The 18248-nt window shown below is 36.6% G+C and overlaps 1 protein-coding gene across 1 annotated transcript in view; it reads left to right on the top strand.

Moving 5' to 3' along the window:
• The window catches only part of COL23A1 (collagen type XXIII alpha 1 chain), a 328339-nt gene that overhangs the window by 207201 nt on the left and 102890 nt on the right, over positions 1 to 18248 (top strand). The window contains exon 4 of the mRNA XM_088133808.1: positions 11745 to 11851. Coding sequence (XP_087989934.1) covers positions 11745 to 11851 — 107 coding nt within the window. The remainder of the gene's footprint in view (positions 1 to 11744; positions 11852 to 18248) is intronic.

The following is an 18248-nucleotide window of genomic DNA, read 5'->3' as shown; positions in this document are numbered from 1 at the left end:
AATATTTCTGGTGGTACATGACCTTCAGTTGCATTTGAATTCTGTAACATGTGCCACCATTGAGAAGGTCCTTGTCTCTACAAGCCTAAATGTAAGCCTCTGAAAAGCCTCTGAAACTAATCCTAAAATATTGGCGTTTGATACTGGTGAAGGCGGCACTTCATATCATCTAAATCCAAGCCATAGCCACATGTTGAAGCCTCATGCAGAACACATGTTTTATTACAAACACCAAATATAGCTGTATTTTTTGAAAATGAATAAAAACCAAGTAGTACAGTTTTAAAGGTGCATAATATGGACTTTGACAAAAAGTAATTAGTTAAGCAGGCTTAAGTGGGGAGGATCAACTTCATAGGATTTTGTTCTCTGTCTAGCCTAAAAACAGATGTTTGAGATTCAATTTCTGTTCGCCTTCTTCAGTATGGAACATGCCCATTTCATCCCAGATTTTTCTCAAGAAGGTCAGACTATTTTTCTTTCATCTTCATGTAAAAAAATAGTGAATTGTTTATTTTCTTGTAACTTATTTTAAGTAGAATTTAAAGGATGTCTAGTCAAATAATTGTATGATAGCAAATCAGTACACATCTGTTTTTCTCAGTACTACCATTCATTCTTTTTCCTAGTTTCCTGTAGACTTTTTATTCAGCTACTTCATTCCAGCAAATGCAAAGTTGAGTCTTTTCAGAACTGTATTCCAAGGCTACAAATTCTGTGGAAAGAATTCTCATTCTTTCACTCTTGGTCCCTTTTATATCTGCAGGACATAGAACAGGATGGGATTGTAAGTCATAATTTTTAAAAAGAAAATTGAATGGAAAATTAATGACAGTTTCCAGTCCTGGTTTTGTCATTCAGCCACTCTTCTGAAGAATTAATATGGTTCAGTAGCTAGAAGCAGGATTCAAAACTTCATGGTTGCTTCCTTCCCTCCTTCCCTCCTTCCCTCCTTCCCTCCTTCCCTCCCTCTCTCCTCCTCTTCCTCCTCCACTTCTTACTTATATATTTTGGAAGCATAATATTTTCTAATCATGGTTAAACTGTGATTTCCTTTAATAGTTTTCTAAGGTTGATTTAATTAATTAAATTAATGAGGATATACATGTTCATTATGCTGGATGCATATAAATAGATTAGTTCAAGCATTAATATTTTAGACATCTTTTCTCAAAGAGCCTCATGGCAAATGGCATTCAAAAGGGAGGAAAAAAAATAAAAACTGTTTATGTGATGTTGCATGATCAACCCAACATTTTACAATCTTCATAAAGGATAGTTTTTATTATGTGAATTTTTAGATACTGGAGTAAGAGGTGAATTTATTTTATATGTATGCCTGTACCAAAGAAAGTCGGAAATTACTTTTCTTTTTTTGTATTTTTCTCTCTTTTGTATTTTTTTCTTTTTTTCTCTTTTGATCTTTTTGTATTTTACTTTTTTCCTGAAACTCAATCAAATTTATTTAATTTTTTTTTTTTTACAATCTTCATATGGAATAACCATGAAGCTGCAGCCTGAGCTACTATAGTCATATATTTAATCTTTTGCAAAAAGTTGCCATTTCTCAGTGAAATTTTTCATGTTTTGAAATAAATAATACAGATTTTTCATGTTTTGAAATAAATAATACAGATTTATGTTTCCTTTTTTCATTCTTGATAAGTTAAAAAATGCAATTTTATAATTTCCTTCCCTCCCTCCCTCCTTAATAAATCCTACTTCATTGGAAATCTCAAATGAGTGGGTATAGGGCCATTGCCAAATATGACTTATTTTTAAATGTGTTGTTAAACAATTTTTAAAAATCATTGGTTCTGCCCATCCAGCAAGATCAGAAGAGCGAGTGTGCTTCAGGTCCCTTGGATAAAACTGCATTACCTATCAAGATCTAGGAAGCGTGCCTTCTCTGTTGCACTCTCTGCCCTTTGGAACAGCATCCCCACAGAGAACCATTCAGCTCCCTCCCTGATAACGTTCAGAAGGTCATTGAAAACTTGGCTGTTCTTCCTGGCCTTGAAAGAGAGGGGTACTTAAGCCCCTGTAGGACGATGCGTTGTTATTTAGAGTCCCTTTTATGAATTGTTTCTCATTTTTAAAAAAATTATTCTTATATTTTTAATGTAAGCTGCCTGGGGTCATCTGGTGGCTTCTCAATTGAATAAATTTAATTCAATAAATAAAAGAAAAGATAAATGTGCATAATGGTAAGTTAGTAGCATATGTGTAAAACAACTGTTCACAGTTGACATAGGAGTACAAGGATGTTTTTAGAGGTAAAGAAGAATCTATAAAAATCTCCACTTATTGAAACAGTGAAAAATAAAGTGCCAAAACAAGTTATAAAAACACATTTATTGCTAGCATTAATTTTCTTGTAGTCAAAGGACATTACAATATAAATACTAAAAAATGCAGCCGGAAAAAACACACACAGAATGAAAATGCTAGTATCTTTGTTTAATTACGAAAGCTCAAAAACTGGTTTTCCAAATAAAACCATAAACATGTTAATCCCCTTCATAATTAACTGCAATGCTTGAAAGAGAATTAATATACAATTTTCTTTTTTTAAGACTATTCTTCTCTTTTTCAAATAGTTTATTCTTGAATTAAGATATATTTGGCACAAAACAGAATAATGCAAATATCTTTAATTGTTCCATTGTTCCAAAACCATTTGCACCTGACTAAAGGAAAGATAAGAGATGCCTTAGTAAAACAACTGAGTGAATAGGTTGACATACTGGTACTGTATAATGAGAGGAAGGTAAGATAGTATAGGTAACTCATAAGTAATAGATGATAGTTCAGCCTTCCACTCTCTTTTCCAGCCGTTCCATTGAGAAGGTAGTTTAACTAAACTGGTTTGCATTTGATCTATGGCAAAATCCGTTACTGCATTCATTGACTTCATGGATGGAATAGCATCCACACTGAATTTACATTTCTATTCTGTTCTGCCAGTTAGACACACAGCCAACAAACTCAAAGCATTACTTGTAGTTGTAAATCTTCACCAAAGTAACACAAAGCATGCTACAAGCACAAAGCTTTCTGCATAGAAAACAGATGCAAGAGTTTACTTTTGCAAAAGAGTCTGGAGAGACAAAGCTCAAGTTCAGGAAGATCCAGAAACTGTCAATTTCCAGTCCAGGGTTCAAGTTAATCCAACAACAGCATTTAGAGAGAATCACAGGTGGGAAATCAGAACTTTATTTGCCAGAAAGAGCCAGTTACCAAAGCCATCTCTTTTTTTGTAGCCTTGACTATCAGCTTGACGAACTGGCTGAGTCACACTTCTTTCTTTTAAGTAGATGGCTTGACTTTCTTTGTTCTTCTCCTTGTAATTTGTCATGTGTTGCTGAGCTCAAGCTGTATGGTCATAGTCCTAACTCAGGACTTTGCCTAGCTTGGATCTGTGTCTTCTCAAGAGTGCTCTCTTGATAATTCCTGTTGGCACAGTCTGATAATTCCTGTGACACAGTCTGAGGCTCACTCTGTTTAAGCACTTCAGCTTTGGAAACTGAAAACTCAGAGTGATCTCAAACAGTTTCTCTGGCCCACTACTTTTGGCTTCAAACTGGTTTACCTGAGTCTTTACTTCGGGGCAGACTTTCATGAGGTATCTAGCTTCTCCATATTTGAAAGAAAGCTTGCCATGGTGACAGGTTGAATGGTGCTTGATACAGTGCTGCTGGTATAGGCTCTGGTTCAGCCCCAGGTTAGCTTTGACTGACTGGGTTCCCTCCTGTCTCAAGAATATCTTGGGGTAATCATATTGGTAGGTTTCCACCATCTCCTGAGGTATGAAATTTTCCAACTTTTGACCCATCTCTCTTGCTGCCTCTATGGTCTTGGGTCCTGTTAGGAAGACTTGATCATAAAGTTGCACCATGAACTGTTCAGGCTGCATTAGCTCAGTGATGTCCTTGATGGTGTTGGCTCCTGCATGTTTGTGCCAGGTAAATACCCTTTTCATTTTGTGGGGACAGACCTGATAGGAATCAAGCACCTTCCATCATAAAGTCCTGAAGTTCCTTTTGGCACTTTTCAGTATTTAAATATTAACTTGCAAATATTCAGTGTTGACAATGATAAATTACAGAACTGTCCAGCTCAAAGAAATAACACACAGCAACTTACGTAAACAAAAGAAACATCCAAAATAAAATAAAATGCTTTGGGCATATGACAAGATGGTGCTGGTTGGCTGCAAAAAGACAAGATAGAGAGTTCCAAGTTAATAATATTGATTGCAAAAAAAATTCTACAGAGGAAAAAATATTTTCTGGAAACCAAACTGAAGAATGGAACAATAGCTGGAAGTTGAGTATCCAATGTCATAATCTGTATAGAGAGTTAGAAACAGTTACTTGAAGTCTGTCTTCCTGATAACATATTGGTATTTAAAGGAAACTCTCTTGACATAGTTAAATAAATTTATTATTTATCAATTTAGCATTTATTGAACAAATACTGCTGGAAGCTTCCTAATAAACATATTTGGTAGAATCTTTTCCATATCTCTAGATAGATGAGCCTCCCACCCATCTAGTTTCCAAAGGGCTATCTCTGAATCTAAGTTGAGTTTGACTTCTGTCTCCATCAATCCTAGTCCTGTCCAAATTCATGCTTTCAGAACTCCCTACCTTTGCCTTAGTCCACATTTTATAAGAAATAAGATTGCACGGAACAACTTAATTACTATTTAACATGCTGTTACATAATACCAAATAACCATAGGGCACATTTGGCCATCCTGCTAAAGTATGATGTATCAAGATACAAGGAGCCTCATTCCAAATTTATGTGCTATCTGCTTCCCATTTCTCTGCTATACTAGTCTACTAGGTTTCAAAACTTTGCATATGTTAGATGAGAGGGACATACATGCCTAGAAATATATGCTTGTTCCTGACACAATAATTTCTTAATTCACTTTAAAGTCTGCATTAGTTAATTTAGAATCCCTACCATCACCTCTGGCCATTTTCACATATTCATAATATGTGCAAATATGTATTGAAAGGAAGGACCACCATCCCATTAGGTGGTGCTACAGAATAACTTCTTTTAGTAATCTGCTAATGATATTGGTATTACTAGAAAGAAAAGCATAATTGCATTTTTTCTGCAGTTATTTTCATCTACATTTTTAAAATGCGAGATGCCTCCTAAAGACCAAGTTTCTCATTCTTAACTCCTGAAAAGGTTGGTTTAATGTTGGCAGTACTAAAAGGTTGCAGATTACATGTAGGAATGCCATGTTTCCAGAGCTGTGGTGTTAAGATCTCTATCCTTCTTGAGTGAAGGACACAGAATAATTAATTTAAGTTACAGGAAGCCAGATTCCAACTGAATGTTAAAGGGAAAAAAACTTACTAAAAGTAAAAGCAATTCAACAGTACAACAAATTGTCCAGAAAAGTGGTGGAACCGTTCAAATAGAGCCTGGACAACTATCTTCTGGAGTGCTTTAATTTGTATTCCTGCTCTGAAAGGGGGTTGGATTCAGTGGCCTAAATGATCTCTTCCTACTCCAGTAATGGCAGCAAAACCAGTAGATCCTTTGGTTATATCCCTGGGTTAACTTTAATTTTAAGAAAGAAAAATAAAAATTTTCCCCATAACAGAATGGGTACACAGCACTTTTCCACTTTGGTATTGAGGGTAGTTCAGAGCAAATATATGAATCAAAAATCCCAATGATGTAAAGCATGAAATGCAGTCCAGAGTGTAAAGTAACAGCCAAAGTTACATAGAAGTCTACAGAACAGTGAATTTGGTTTCTGACATATTTACACCAAAAAAGGACTTGGTGGATATTGATCAGGAGGTTGATTCAGAATGCATATGACCATGGACAAGACTTTGTCTCCTCAGATATTTTACCCTTCTCTCTTGCTTTCTCAATTGTGCCTTTTTCTGACTAAAATATTTTATACTTCCAAATTTGTGAAAACCATTCCCACTTTTCACTAACTAAAATTGGGAATGCTTATTAAAAAAAAAACTTATCTCAAAAAAGAAGCAAACTTTACCCAAATTATTCTCCGGAATTTAAGTAAGATGAAAAATAGACTTTTTTGATTGTTATAAAGAATCAAGAGAAAAAGCTCTGATTTTGACTCTTTACAAACTGCATTTCACCAGTCACATCTAACAGGAAACAGTAGGCCACTAAACAGTGTTTCAATATTCTCATCATCCCTGAGTATTCTGGCAATAGCTAATGAGAACTGGAGATGAACAACATCCTTGGTGTTACAGGTTCCACACATCTGACACAGAAGCTCTCCATTTTCCAAACTGAACACCGACAACATGATCAAATATATCTGCTTCTTTGAAGTTGAAATAGTACTATCCAGCTAAGTTTCAGCAAGAAAATCTAGTTCTTCCAGTTGTTTAATTTCCTCTTTAAATTAATATTGCTATAGTTGAACTTCCACTTCATATTAAGTCTATGAAAAAGTAATAAGGTCTTATGGAAGAACACCATCTTCCCTCAGCCTACCACCACCACCAAATGTATGCCACCACTAAGCTGTATACAAGTAATCATGAATTTAAAAAAAAGCTTTGGGGCTAGCTTCTCACACAAGGACTTCCACACCATTCTGAGTTGTGGCTTTGCATCATCAGAACACGATCATGCCAGAGGCCATAATGAAATCATGGGATTTCATAATCTGTTATTATTATCATTGTTCCCATTCTTCAAATTGGTAATATATAGTCTTAGTTGTTTTTCAGAAATTAAAGTCAGCTTTAAAATAGATTCAGTGTTTCAAGATAGTTGCAGAAACAAAATAGCATGTTTTTCATTTTATATTGTTTTCCAGGGAGTTCAGTTTTTCCTTAATTTTTCCCACATTTTCCCGTATTTAATCCTTCTGGTTTTAATCATATAGGAAATGGAGCATGAAGAAACTTTTAAAAAGAGTGTAAAGTGCCTTTTTAAATAGGAGTAAAACATGGATTTGTTAGTCTGTTCAGACCAAATGCTCACCTCGGTTGTTTGCATAGTCTTCACAAGAGTATAGAAGATTTGGGGAGATTAAGAATCCATCATAATGAAGTGGACTGTTCACAAATTATGATGCTTTATGAACAACACTATTTAAAGAATATTTTTCTGTAAGAAATTAATATGACTGACCCTCTGGAAACTTTATGAAAGGGAAAAATGTTAGAACACGAAATATTTCATTTTATTTTGCTTGACTAAGAGGCAGTGTAAGTATATTAAAAAAAAGTTTCTGTGAAATTTGTCCGTAGCTCTACCATTCGAAACTCTGACTATAGAGCCATAGGAATGAGCATGATTGTGCATCGGGGGGAGGACTAACCTGTAATCATAGCAGTCTAGACATCATAGGGTTGGAAGAGGTCATTAAGGCCACTGAGTACAACCTCTTGCTCAATATAAGAATCCAAGTGAAAGCATATCTGGCAGATGGCCCCTGCACACATTTAACAAAGAAAAACTCACCACCATTCTAGGTAATTGATTCTACAGCCAAATGGCTCTTATTGTTAAGAAGTTTTCTTCTGATGTCTAGTTTGAATCTTTCTTCCTATAATTTAAATTCATAATTTCTTGCCCTGTACTCTGGAATGACAGAAAACAGGTCTTCATCAGCCTCTGCTTTACAGCCTTTCAGGTATTTGACAAGTGCTATCAGAGTCTTAGTCCTCTTTTCTCAATTCCTTCATTCTCTTTTCGTAGAATTTCATTTTTGTTCACCAGATTATCCTCATTGATCTTCTCTGAACCTGTTTAAATTAGTCCAAATCCTACTTAAAATGTGGTGACTAGAACAAAACACAATGCTCGAGATGGGCTCTAAGCAGCACAGAAAAAAGTGGGCTGTTATTTCCTGCTATTTGGAAATGGTATTCTGTTGATGCAGCTCAATATTTGCTTTTTTTGCAGTCATATCATACTTCTGACTTCTATTCAGTTTGCAGTCTTGCTCTTGATACATTTGTTTCTGTGTAGTCCACATGTTTGATCTTTCACATACAGCATGCTCATTCGGGAAAGATTCTGGCTGCAATTCTGTACGCAAAGGGGTCTGCAGGGAGGGCAAGCGGGATCAGAGTGTCACAATACAAGCCCTTCCCCTTTTCTAGGTATGTCACGACATTTGCAAGTTTGCCTTTCAGCACAATGGCACAGCACTGCTTTTATCATTCTGATGAAAGCAAGAAGTTTCCTGTGGGTGCCACTGCCTACATGAACTTAGCAAATAGTGATAGCAATTGCACTCTATATTATCTGTTTCTGATGACACATTCCAAGACTGTAACCCTGTAATGAAAATTGCTATCATTGTCTTTAAACTCCATAGAAAAGGGCCTGGCAGCAGTTCATATTCAGGATTATTGAAAGCAGTAACGCAGACCTGATGGGCCCATTTATGCATCAGTGACTGAATAAAGTAGAGAAAGCAGAGAATAAGAATAAATGGTCAGTTTGTTTAATGGGGGCATGTATAGTGAGGCGCCCCAACAGTCCAGATTGGGAGTGTTCCTTTCTGAATTATTTCTATATGCTTGGGAGGAAGAAGTAAATTGTCAATGAACTTATGATGATGCCTAATTATTTAGGGCAGTTAAAGCAAAGAATAACAGTAAATGATTTAAAAAATACCTCTCCATCGTAGTATTAACATAGTAAATGACATTCAGGGAGAGACAACCATGGTGTAATGTTAGATTAAGACTGGAGAAGCTGAGATTCAAATCCATCCTTAACCACAGAAGCTCCTTGAGTGACTTTGGGCAGTTACTCTCTCTCAGCCCAGCTTCCATCACAGGTTGTTCTTGGGGGGGAAATTGGAGGAGTACTATATGTATAATACCTTAAAGTCCCGGAAGAAAGGTAGGATATAAATCTAATGCATGCAATCAAATTAAATGTAACAAAGTGTTAAATTACGGACTTTGAAGCATAAAAACTCTAATTTTACATACTGTATGTGCTGATGGGATCTGAGCTATCAGTGATTCTTCAGGTGATTGTGAATACCTTAATAAGTATGTCCACTAACTTATTACAGTTGTGAAAAAAAAAGGACAAATTCAATGCTGGAGATTCTTAAGAAAGAAAAAATAAATAAAATAGTATTGTAATATCTTTAAATCTATGGTGCAGGTATACATGTGCTGTCCAGGTCATGTTGACCCCATGACAAGCAGTTTTATTAAAGGGTGGAACAACTTTCTTAGAAGGAAAGATCACAGCACTTGGGACTTTTTAGTTTAAAAGGGGTGAGAGGAATAAAATTATGCCCATTATGTAGAAAGAAGATAGAAAGAAAAGAATCCTCTTCTCTCTTTTCTTCCTGCACCATTCCATGAAATTCAGAGTTAAAAGGAAGTATTTCAAATTACTGTGCATAATTAATCTGTGCAATTCACTGCCTCAAAATGTAGTGATGGTCACTAACTACACTTGTCTCTTATATTTAAAAATTCCGATGAAACTCTGCCTCTCTCCCACAAGCACTCTCTCTTTTTCTCCCACGCTCTTGCTCTTCCGCTGGATGGATGCTGTCAAGGCATTGGAGGCTGGCAAAGTCAGGAAACAAGAACCATTTGGATTCCTGGGAAAATCTTCATTGCTGAAGTAACAGAATCTTGAAAGCCTGCTAATGCAGCTCTCCAAATCACCTTATAGTTAGTGTGATTAAGCGGAGTGATTCTGAGTCTCTTTCTTATGCTTCCCCATTCCTCTGGGCTGAAGTATCTCTTCTGTAGTGGTCCTGTTCTCTCCCCATGTTCCAAGGTCCTGCTAGACATTCCACCATAGGAACTGAGAAGAAAGAAATGAGGGAGGGGGAAGGATGGAGTTCTGTGATCTGTAAACATAAAGCATCTTATTTAAGGGCCCTTCACCCTGGCAGCATCACTGGCCATCTGTTACAAGCCTCATTGCTACAGTGTTTGAACAAGAATGGATTCCAGTTCAGCTTTACCTTTCTCATGGTACAGGAAAAAGCATAGAGGCTACATTAAACTGTATATTGTTTCTATGGAATACAGAATGGGAGTTTAATTGCTTAGAGAGAGAATCCTTTGTTTCAAAGTAGTTCCAAAGGATACCTGTAGATGCCAAGTATTTCCAGTTAGGGCTGTAGAAAGGCCACCTGATTTGGTTCATAGTCCTGTTCTAGAAACAGCCTTATCGAATCCAGGTCACACCTGAGGTAAGAACATAAGAACATAATCTTCCCAGAGATTAGATTAGCCCTGACCACACTGGGTTTTCAAAAGACCCTGAGAACACGGTTTTGGCAACAGGCATGGGGGACCCAGGAATGTGGTGGAGCCAACACAATGGCTGTAATGAATGCTGTTGCTAGACCTTGGCTGTGAATTTTATGAACTTTTATGATGATTTTTATATGCTCTTGTATTGTATTGTCTTGCATTATTTTAAATTGTTGTATTGTTTGACTGTTTTACATTATTTGTAAGCCACCCAGAGTCATATATATGAGAAGGGTAGCTATATAACATAGATAGATAGATAGATAGATAGATAGATAGATAGATAGATAGATAGATAGATAGATAGATAGATAGATAGATAGATAGATCTCTGTTCAGTCAAGAAAAGGGCCCATCTGGTCCAGTGTTCTGTGTCATGCAGTGGCCAACCAGGTACATCCATGAAACTCACAAGCATGATCAGAATAATGATAGCCCTCTTCCACAACTGTTCCCTAATAGCTGGTGTTTACGGTATATTGCCTATGGTTCAGAAGTAATATACAGATTTTTTAATTTGTGAATGGATGGGGTGGGGGGTTATGCGAAGAAGTGAATCATGCATGTAATCTTATCGGGTGGGAAAGTGTTAAATTTTCCTGTACTTGTTGCAAGGAAGATCGGGAACACTTTTTTAAATATTCTTTTTTCTATCTCTTTTCTTTTTTTTTCCTTTTCTTTTCTTTTTGCATTTTGTATTTCTTTTCTTTCTATTTTCTTTTTTTTTCTGATTTCAGTTTGTGTTACCTTTTAGTATCGTTAAATTTTTCAATAAAAAATATTTTTTAAAAAGAACTAATATACAGCTATCAAGGCTAGTAACACTGATAGCTCAGTCCTATACTCTCAACTACAAGATTTTACATAAACTAGGAATGGAAGGGAGGGATGAAGAGATGGTTAGAAAAGATATCCACATTAGGGCCAGATGATGAGTGAAGCTAGAATAAAATCTATCCTCTCCATCCAGGTAATGAAAATCTGTTCTGAACCATCTCATTCTGCCTCATTATCCAAACTTTGGCCAAATTCAACAACTGCTCCTACTTTTAATGCAAGCCTTAATTCTTAGCAATGGGCAAATATTTATTATTTATTTATCATATTTATATAGCCGTCCATCTCACATAAAGTGATTCTGGGTGGCGTCAAAATAGTATTTTGACTTTGGTATTATTCCAGCTAAATAATCTTGCACTGCAATTTTGCTGGGTTTATTTTTTCTTTTCACAAGGAGGGGTGCTTCTTTTCTAATTCCAGGTTTGTTAAAACTCCATAATATAATAGTATGACATGACATTACCATGTGCTTTAAGCAATCTTTCCTTGCCAGAACTACTTGTATGTATTTAATAGTTGTTATACAAAGACTCTTCTTCATAATTAATACTTTGTATTATAATATTTTAGCTTGTCTGTTCTATGTAATTAATGATCAATGTATTATGTTTTGTTTTTCAGGTCCTCCAGTAAGTAACATTGACATTACTCTTGGTCACGAGTCAACAAAGTTAAGGCATTTATTTTCCTTTCTGTCTCATTTCACAAGAACAGGGCTTTCAGTAGAGGTGTGTCAGAAATTGGTACCAGATGCTGTTCGTTCGTTTTCTTTCTTTCTTTCTTTCTTTCTTTCTTTCTTTCTTTCTTTCTTTCTTTCTTTCTTTCTTTCTTTCTTTCTTTCTCTCTCTCTCTCTCTCTCTCTCTCTCTCTCTCTCTCTCTCTCTCTCTCTCTCTCTCTCTCTCTCTCTCTGATGCAGGGAAATAGTTAAAGAGGAAAAAGTAGTTTGAAATACTTATTTCTTTGCCTAAAGGGGTTTGTGGCCATTTTAAACTTAGTAAAAGCATTTTTTTCTTTTAAGAATGTGCTTTTCTGTTGTTGATCTCAACTTTTAAAAAATATGCTTGTCCTACTGTTACTATTTTCATAAATGTTAAATTTCCTTGCTGCCTTTCAGTCTCTTAACCTGTTTGAGAAATAATTACTAGAAATGCTGATTACATACAGCCTGTGATCATCCAGATGAATGAACAACTTTTGTTACTTCAAATGCACCTTGTAAATACCCTTCCAAAAAATAATCATCTAATTCCCACTCCACTTTCCCTCATGTATCTATTCTTTCTTTTTAAATTTGCTACTATTGCATGAACAAAAAGAAATATGGAGGGAAATTGACAGAGCAAATTACTCTGTCTTGATTCACACAGCAATGTCTTTTGACAATACAAAGGGGAATGGGCAGATTCCCAGTGTCATGGAAGATGGGAGTCTGTATCTCATCTGGCTGCCTGCAAACAATTCTTGATTACCAGAGACAGGCCCATAGAGGGCTTGTTTAAATACTCTCCTGTCTCCCATGAAAAAAAAAATCCAGTGTACCTTGTTCTTCTCCAGTAGCAAGTTAAGTGTTTCATTTTTGCCTAGTAGGTTAATCCAAAGGTCCAAGGAAATGTATTTGATTGATTGATTTAACTTGACTTTTAGGCCACCACTCACATTATGAGTATCTAAACCCTAGAGCCCAATTTCACTAGTGGGGTCTCCCATCCAGTTAACTGTGGAGAAAGCCACCAGATTACTATAGCCACTCTACCACTCTTGCCCTAGGGTGATGGCTGGTGCAACTCTCAAAACCCAGGTGAATACATTTCTAAGAGGGGGACCACCATTTTGTGCCTAGTCAGGTCTTAGTTATATATGCCAGGTAACTTTCTCATCCAGAATAAGATCTTGGATGAAGAAGGCAGATTAACCTGGCATTCAGTAGCAGCAACCAGAGACTTCTCAGGGTGACTGAAGCCTGAAGGTTCAATGACCAGGCATCATGGCAGAGCTCAGGGGTCTGGAATACAGAATTGGTATAAAACACTGAGGCCACCCCACCCCTGTCTCCCACCATATCTCCTTCTGCCCATCACCACCATGGTGTTATTGCCTGCTCTGTACCCTCTGCCACAACCCCACTCCCCTGGCCCTTGCCATCCCTCTCCCAGGTCCCCATCCAACATCCAAGGTCAATCAATCCAACCAGTTAACTAATCTGGCCTTTTTCAGTTGCATCTGCACAACACAAAGCAATCCCAACTTCCAATAATCCAGCTGCTCTACCACCACACATATGCATCCCAAACCCACATTCACTCTCACTGGAGGCAAGCAAGGTCCTAAAACAACACTTTCAACATTCTCTGCAGAGGGTGTGTTGAAATGCTCCTATTATTTTTAACCAGCAAAGTCTCTCTCTCTCTTTCTCTCTCAGCCTCCCTTTCATCTGTTGTATATTTAGCTATATAAACATTCCTTTCAAATTAATAAGCTTGTTCTCAAGTATCAAGCAAAAATCAGTACACATTTAAAATATAGTTAGTACATTTGATACTGAAACATAAAATCTTGGCACAAAAGAAAACATTTATATTTCTCTTGAACCCTGCTCTTGAATATTGATATTTCTCTTGAATACTACTATTAAGTAGTGCATATGCACACTAGTTAAGTGTGCATATACTTGCAGTGCTCTCTTCTATCTGCTTGCATTTATACAGGTGAAACTCGAAAAATTAGAATATCGTGCAAATGTTCATTTATGTCAGTAAGGCAACTCAAAAGGTGAAACCAATATATGAGATAGACGCATTACATGCAAAGCAAGATATGTCAAGCCTTACTTTGGTATAATTGTGATGATTATGACGTACCGCTTATGAAAACCCCAAATTCACAATCTCAGAAAATTAGAATATTACATGACATCAATAACACAAGGATTGGAAATAGAACAATATCGGACCTCTGCAAAGTATAAGCATGCATATGTACTCAGTACTTGGTTTGGGCCCCTTTTGCAGCAATGACTGCCGCAATGCGGCATGGCATGGATGCTATCAGCCTGTGGCACTGCTGAGGTGTTATGGAAGACCAGGATGCTTCAATAGCGGCCTTCAGCTCCGCTGCATTGTTCGGTCTCACGTCCCTCATCTTTCTCTTAGCAATGCCCCATAGATTCTGTATGGGGTTCAGGTCAGGCGAATTTGCTGGCCAATCAAGCATAGTAATCCCATGGTCACTGAACCAGGTTTTGGTACTTTTGGCAGTGTGGGCAGGTGCCAGGTCCTGCTGGAAAATGATGTCAGCATCCCCATAAAGCTCGTGTGTGGAAGGAAGCATGAAGTGCTCCAAAATCTCCTGGTAGACGGCTGTGTTGACCCTGGACTTAATGAAGCACAGTGGACCAACAGCAGCAGATGACATGGCTCCCCAAATCAACACAGACTGTGGAAACTTCACACTGGACTTCAAGCATCGTGCATTGTGTGCCTCTCCATTTTTCCTCCAGACTCTGGGTCCTTGGTTCCCAAATGAGATGCAAAAGTTGCTCTCATCAGAAAAGAGGACTTTGGACCACTGGGCAACAGACCAGTACTTTTTTTCTGTAGCCCAGGTAAGACGCTTCTGATGTTGTTTGTTGTTCAGGAGCGGCTTGACAAGAGGAATACGACATTTGAAGCCCATGTCCAGGATCCGTCTGTGTGTGGTGGTTCTTGATGCACTAACTCCAGCCTCAGTCCACTCCTTGTGAAAGTCCCCAACACTTTTGAATGGCCTTTTCCTGACAATCCTCTCCAGGCTGTGGTCATCCTTGCTGCTTGTGCACCTTTTTCTTTCACACTTTTCCCTTCCACATAACCTATTGATGTGCTTTGATACAGCACTTTGGGAACATCCAACTTCTTTTGCAATTACCTTTTGGGGCTTTCCCTCCTTATGGAGGGTGTCAATGATGGTTTTCTGCACAACTGTCAGGTCAGCAGTCTTTCCCATGATTGTGATTCCTACTGAACCAGCCTGAGAGACATTTAAAGGCTCAGGAACCCTTTGTAGGTGTTATGAATTCATTAGCTGATTAGAGTGGGACACTTTGAGCCTAGAATATTGAACCTTTTCACACTATTCTAATTTTCTGAGATTGTGAATTTGGGGTTTTCATAAGCTGTACGCCATAATCATCACAATTATACCAAAGTAAGACTTGACATATCTCGCTTTGCATGTAATGCGTCTATCTCATATATTGGTTTCACCTTTTGAGTTGCCTTACTGACATAAATGAACATTTGCACAATATTCTAATTTTTCGAGTTTCACCTGTATATGCCTATGAGTGATTGAAATGCAGTTTAGTACTCTAAAGATTTGATTGCCAAAGATTTTTTGACAATCATTTATTAGAGAACCAAAACATAAAATATATAAAGAGTATTCATGAGCATTTTAATAATATGCTTCTTAAATAATTTGGTATAAAAGAATTAAGTTTCTTCAGTCCAACTTTGAATATTGGCTAAAAGAGGAGAACTAAGCTCCAGATAGGAGTCCTGTAATAAGAACAGAAAGCCAACCCATAGCTCAGTGTCGCTACCTCCTCAGAACCACATTGACAGGTGCATTCAGTGAGGATTGATAAAAGGAGTCATAACAAGTCCTTCCTCTGATTAGAGACAGTGGGATTGAAAAGGTTATCAATGCAACTTCTCCTGATGACCACAAGACATTAGATTCAGTCATTTTGATGATCCATGATTTTAATCTATTGCTTAATCATTGTCTTGGCTTAGTGCAATCACATTGCAGCTACAAATTCTGGATACAGCAATATGAATGAAGCTTTCTGTTCATGGTCCTCTTCTAGGTCAATTGAAAGCTATCCTGGAGAATTAAGGGCAAAACAATACTGCATCTGAAAAAAAAAATAGAACAGTTTTCAAAAATGTAGATTGAATCTTTCCTAGTGGGCTTTGAATCTTTCCTAGTTCTGATAGGTAGGTGGGCACTAAAGAGTAGCTGAGCTACACTTTTTGCTTTAAAGGTTGTAAGTTACAGTGGAGTATGTTTTCTGCCAGTTGTACAATGAAGGTAGGTAGAAGGCAGTGATACTTCTCTGGGTATTCTCAGCTACAGATGTAGAACATGCCTTTCTTGAGCCAGTTGCTTGAACTATTTAAACAGCTTGCCACCTATTTTGCCTTGCTCACTTAGCAAACATCATAACCTTAGTTTTTTCATGAAAGATGCTATGGTTGCAATACAGAGGGAACGAGAGCCTGGAGAACTCTCTTTGTTCCTATTGGTATAATAGACAAGACCACCTCATCATCCAGGTATGTTAGCCAATCTAGACAGGTAACATAGGCACAGATCAGACTATTATCATCAGGTTAATACAGAGGCTGATGTATTCTCAATCCTTTTTGTGTTGGTATATGGCCAGTCATCTTACCCATAAGTAGGTATTTTCATGGAGCTTCCAGATTAAATATAAAATAGGTGGCTCTAAAATGGTAACTCAAGTTTCCTCCAGAGTTTATCTCTAGGGATAAGAACAAAAGGAAGATTTAACATTAATAGATAGCAAATTGTGCTACCCTGGTCTTTGAAATATATTTTTCTACTAAATTATATAGATTCCAATATGAAACCCTGTTGGGAATTTAACTACAAAATATAATGTTTTAAAATTTAAATTCAATGTTTAAATTTAAATGAGACATATAATTTTAAATGGTGTAGAACCCGGAAAAACCTGTGAAATGGTATCGACACTGTACAAAATGTGACATTTTGTTGTTCTTCTCTGTCCTTTTTGGACCGATAGAGATTTTGTATGTTTTAAGATTTGATTGGGTTTTCTTATTTCATATATTGAATTGTCAAAGGACCCAATTTGGAAAGCAGTTTGCTGGTGTATCTTGAAGATTAGGCATATCAATAGAAAAAACTACTTTCCTAAAGTTTATGGATCAAAAGAAGAAGAAAAAATGATAAAAGCTAGTGTAAGACTTGATGTATTTGTTCATACCACATTTTTATTTAAATTGACAATGGAATTTTTGAATCAATTATTTATGGAGATTTGGTAATAGAGCTGTCAACATTCTGAATGGTATAAATATATATTGTTTTGTAATTTGCCCTATTAACTTGTTGGGTACAGTAAAACTAAAATATCAATAAACCAATAAATTTAAAAATATCTTATTGGATTCAGTTTAACAAATATCAGTATTTCTGATTAAAATACCATTATTTTTCCACATGGAACTGCATATTGTAAATCTTATGCTTGGCTGTAGTAGATTGCAGTCATATTCTCAACTGTGAGGCATGTATATTTCTCCCATGATTTCAGTTGTTTACTTTCTATATTTGACTATTTAGATAAGATTTATTTTTCTATTTTTGCCCCATGAATTCTACTTGAAGTAGCTATACTGTGATAAAACTGCAAAGGAGCTTTTTCCGTCCAGAGAAGGTCTATAAAATTAACTTGTTTTCCATTATCAAACACATTTTCTTTCTAAGCCTGAGAATGTTCCTTTAAACACCAAATGCCTCCCCAAACACAATGCAGTATCATTGTGTTTGAAGAACTCTGCATATAAGATTATTGGGGAGTTTTTTTGTCTGTTTGTTTAGTCCAATGCTGGCTGGGGAATTCTGGGCATTGAAGTCCATACATCTTAAAGTTGTCAAGGTTGAGAAACATTGGAACTGTTACAGGTAACATATAGCAACATGTTATGCTGAAAATTCATTCTTCACTCACTGTATTGTCAGAGCATCCTGTTACTTTTTCGTTGTCATAAATTTAGTTCATGTATTCACTATTAGACTTGGTGATGCACTGTTTATGGCTGTTATATCACTGGCCATATTCTGTGCAAAGTTCTCCAAAAAGTTGGCTACAGAAGATACTAAAATCACATGTTGAGTAGGTAGCTTCCACAAACTGAAGAAAATATTTACTTTGCAATTATAACTTAGCAATGACCATATCAAATAACACAAAATGCTTCAAATGTTAAGGTAGAGAGAACAGGAGGTTTATGTGTTACTCATAATATACTCAGTTCTATATTATTATTTTGTACAGCTGGCCCAAATATTGGTTCTGTCCCTAGGCAAAG

Source organism: Python bivittatus, unplaced genomic scaffold, assembly GCF_059951505.1.
Source record: "Python bivittatus isolate LINGU-HERP-01145 unplaced genomic scaffold, Pbiv_v1 ctg000080_np1212, whole genome shotgun sequence".
Lineage (NCBI taxonomy): Eukaryota > Metazoa > Chordata > Lepidosauria > Squamata > Pythonidae > Python > Python bivittatus.
Note: the sequence above shows the minus strand (reverse complement) of the source record. Positions and strands in the feature narration are given on the sequence as shown.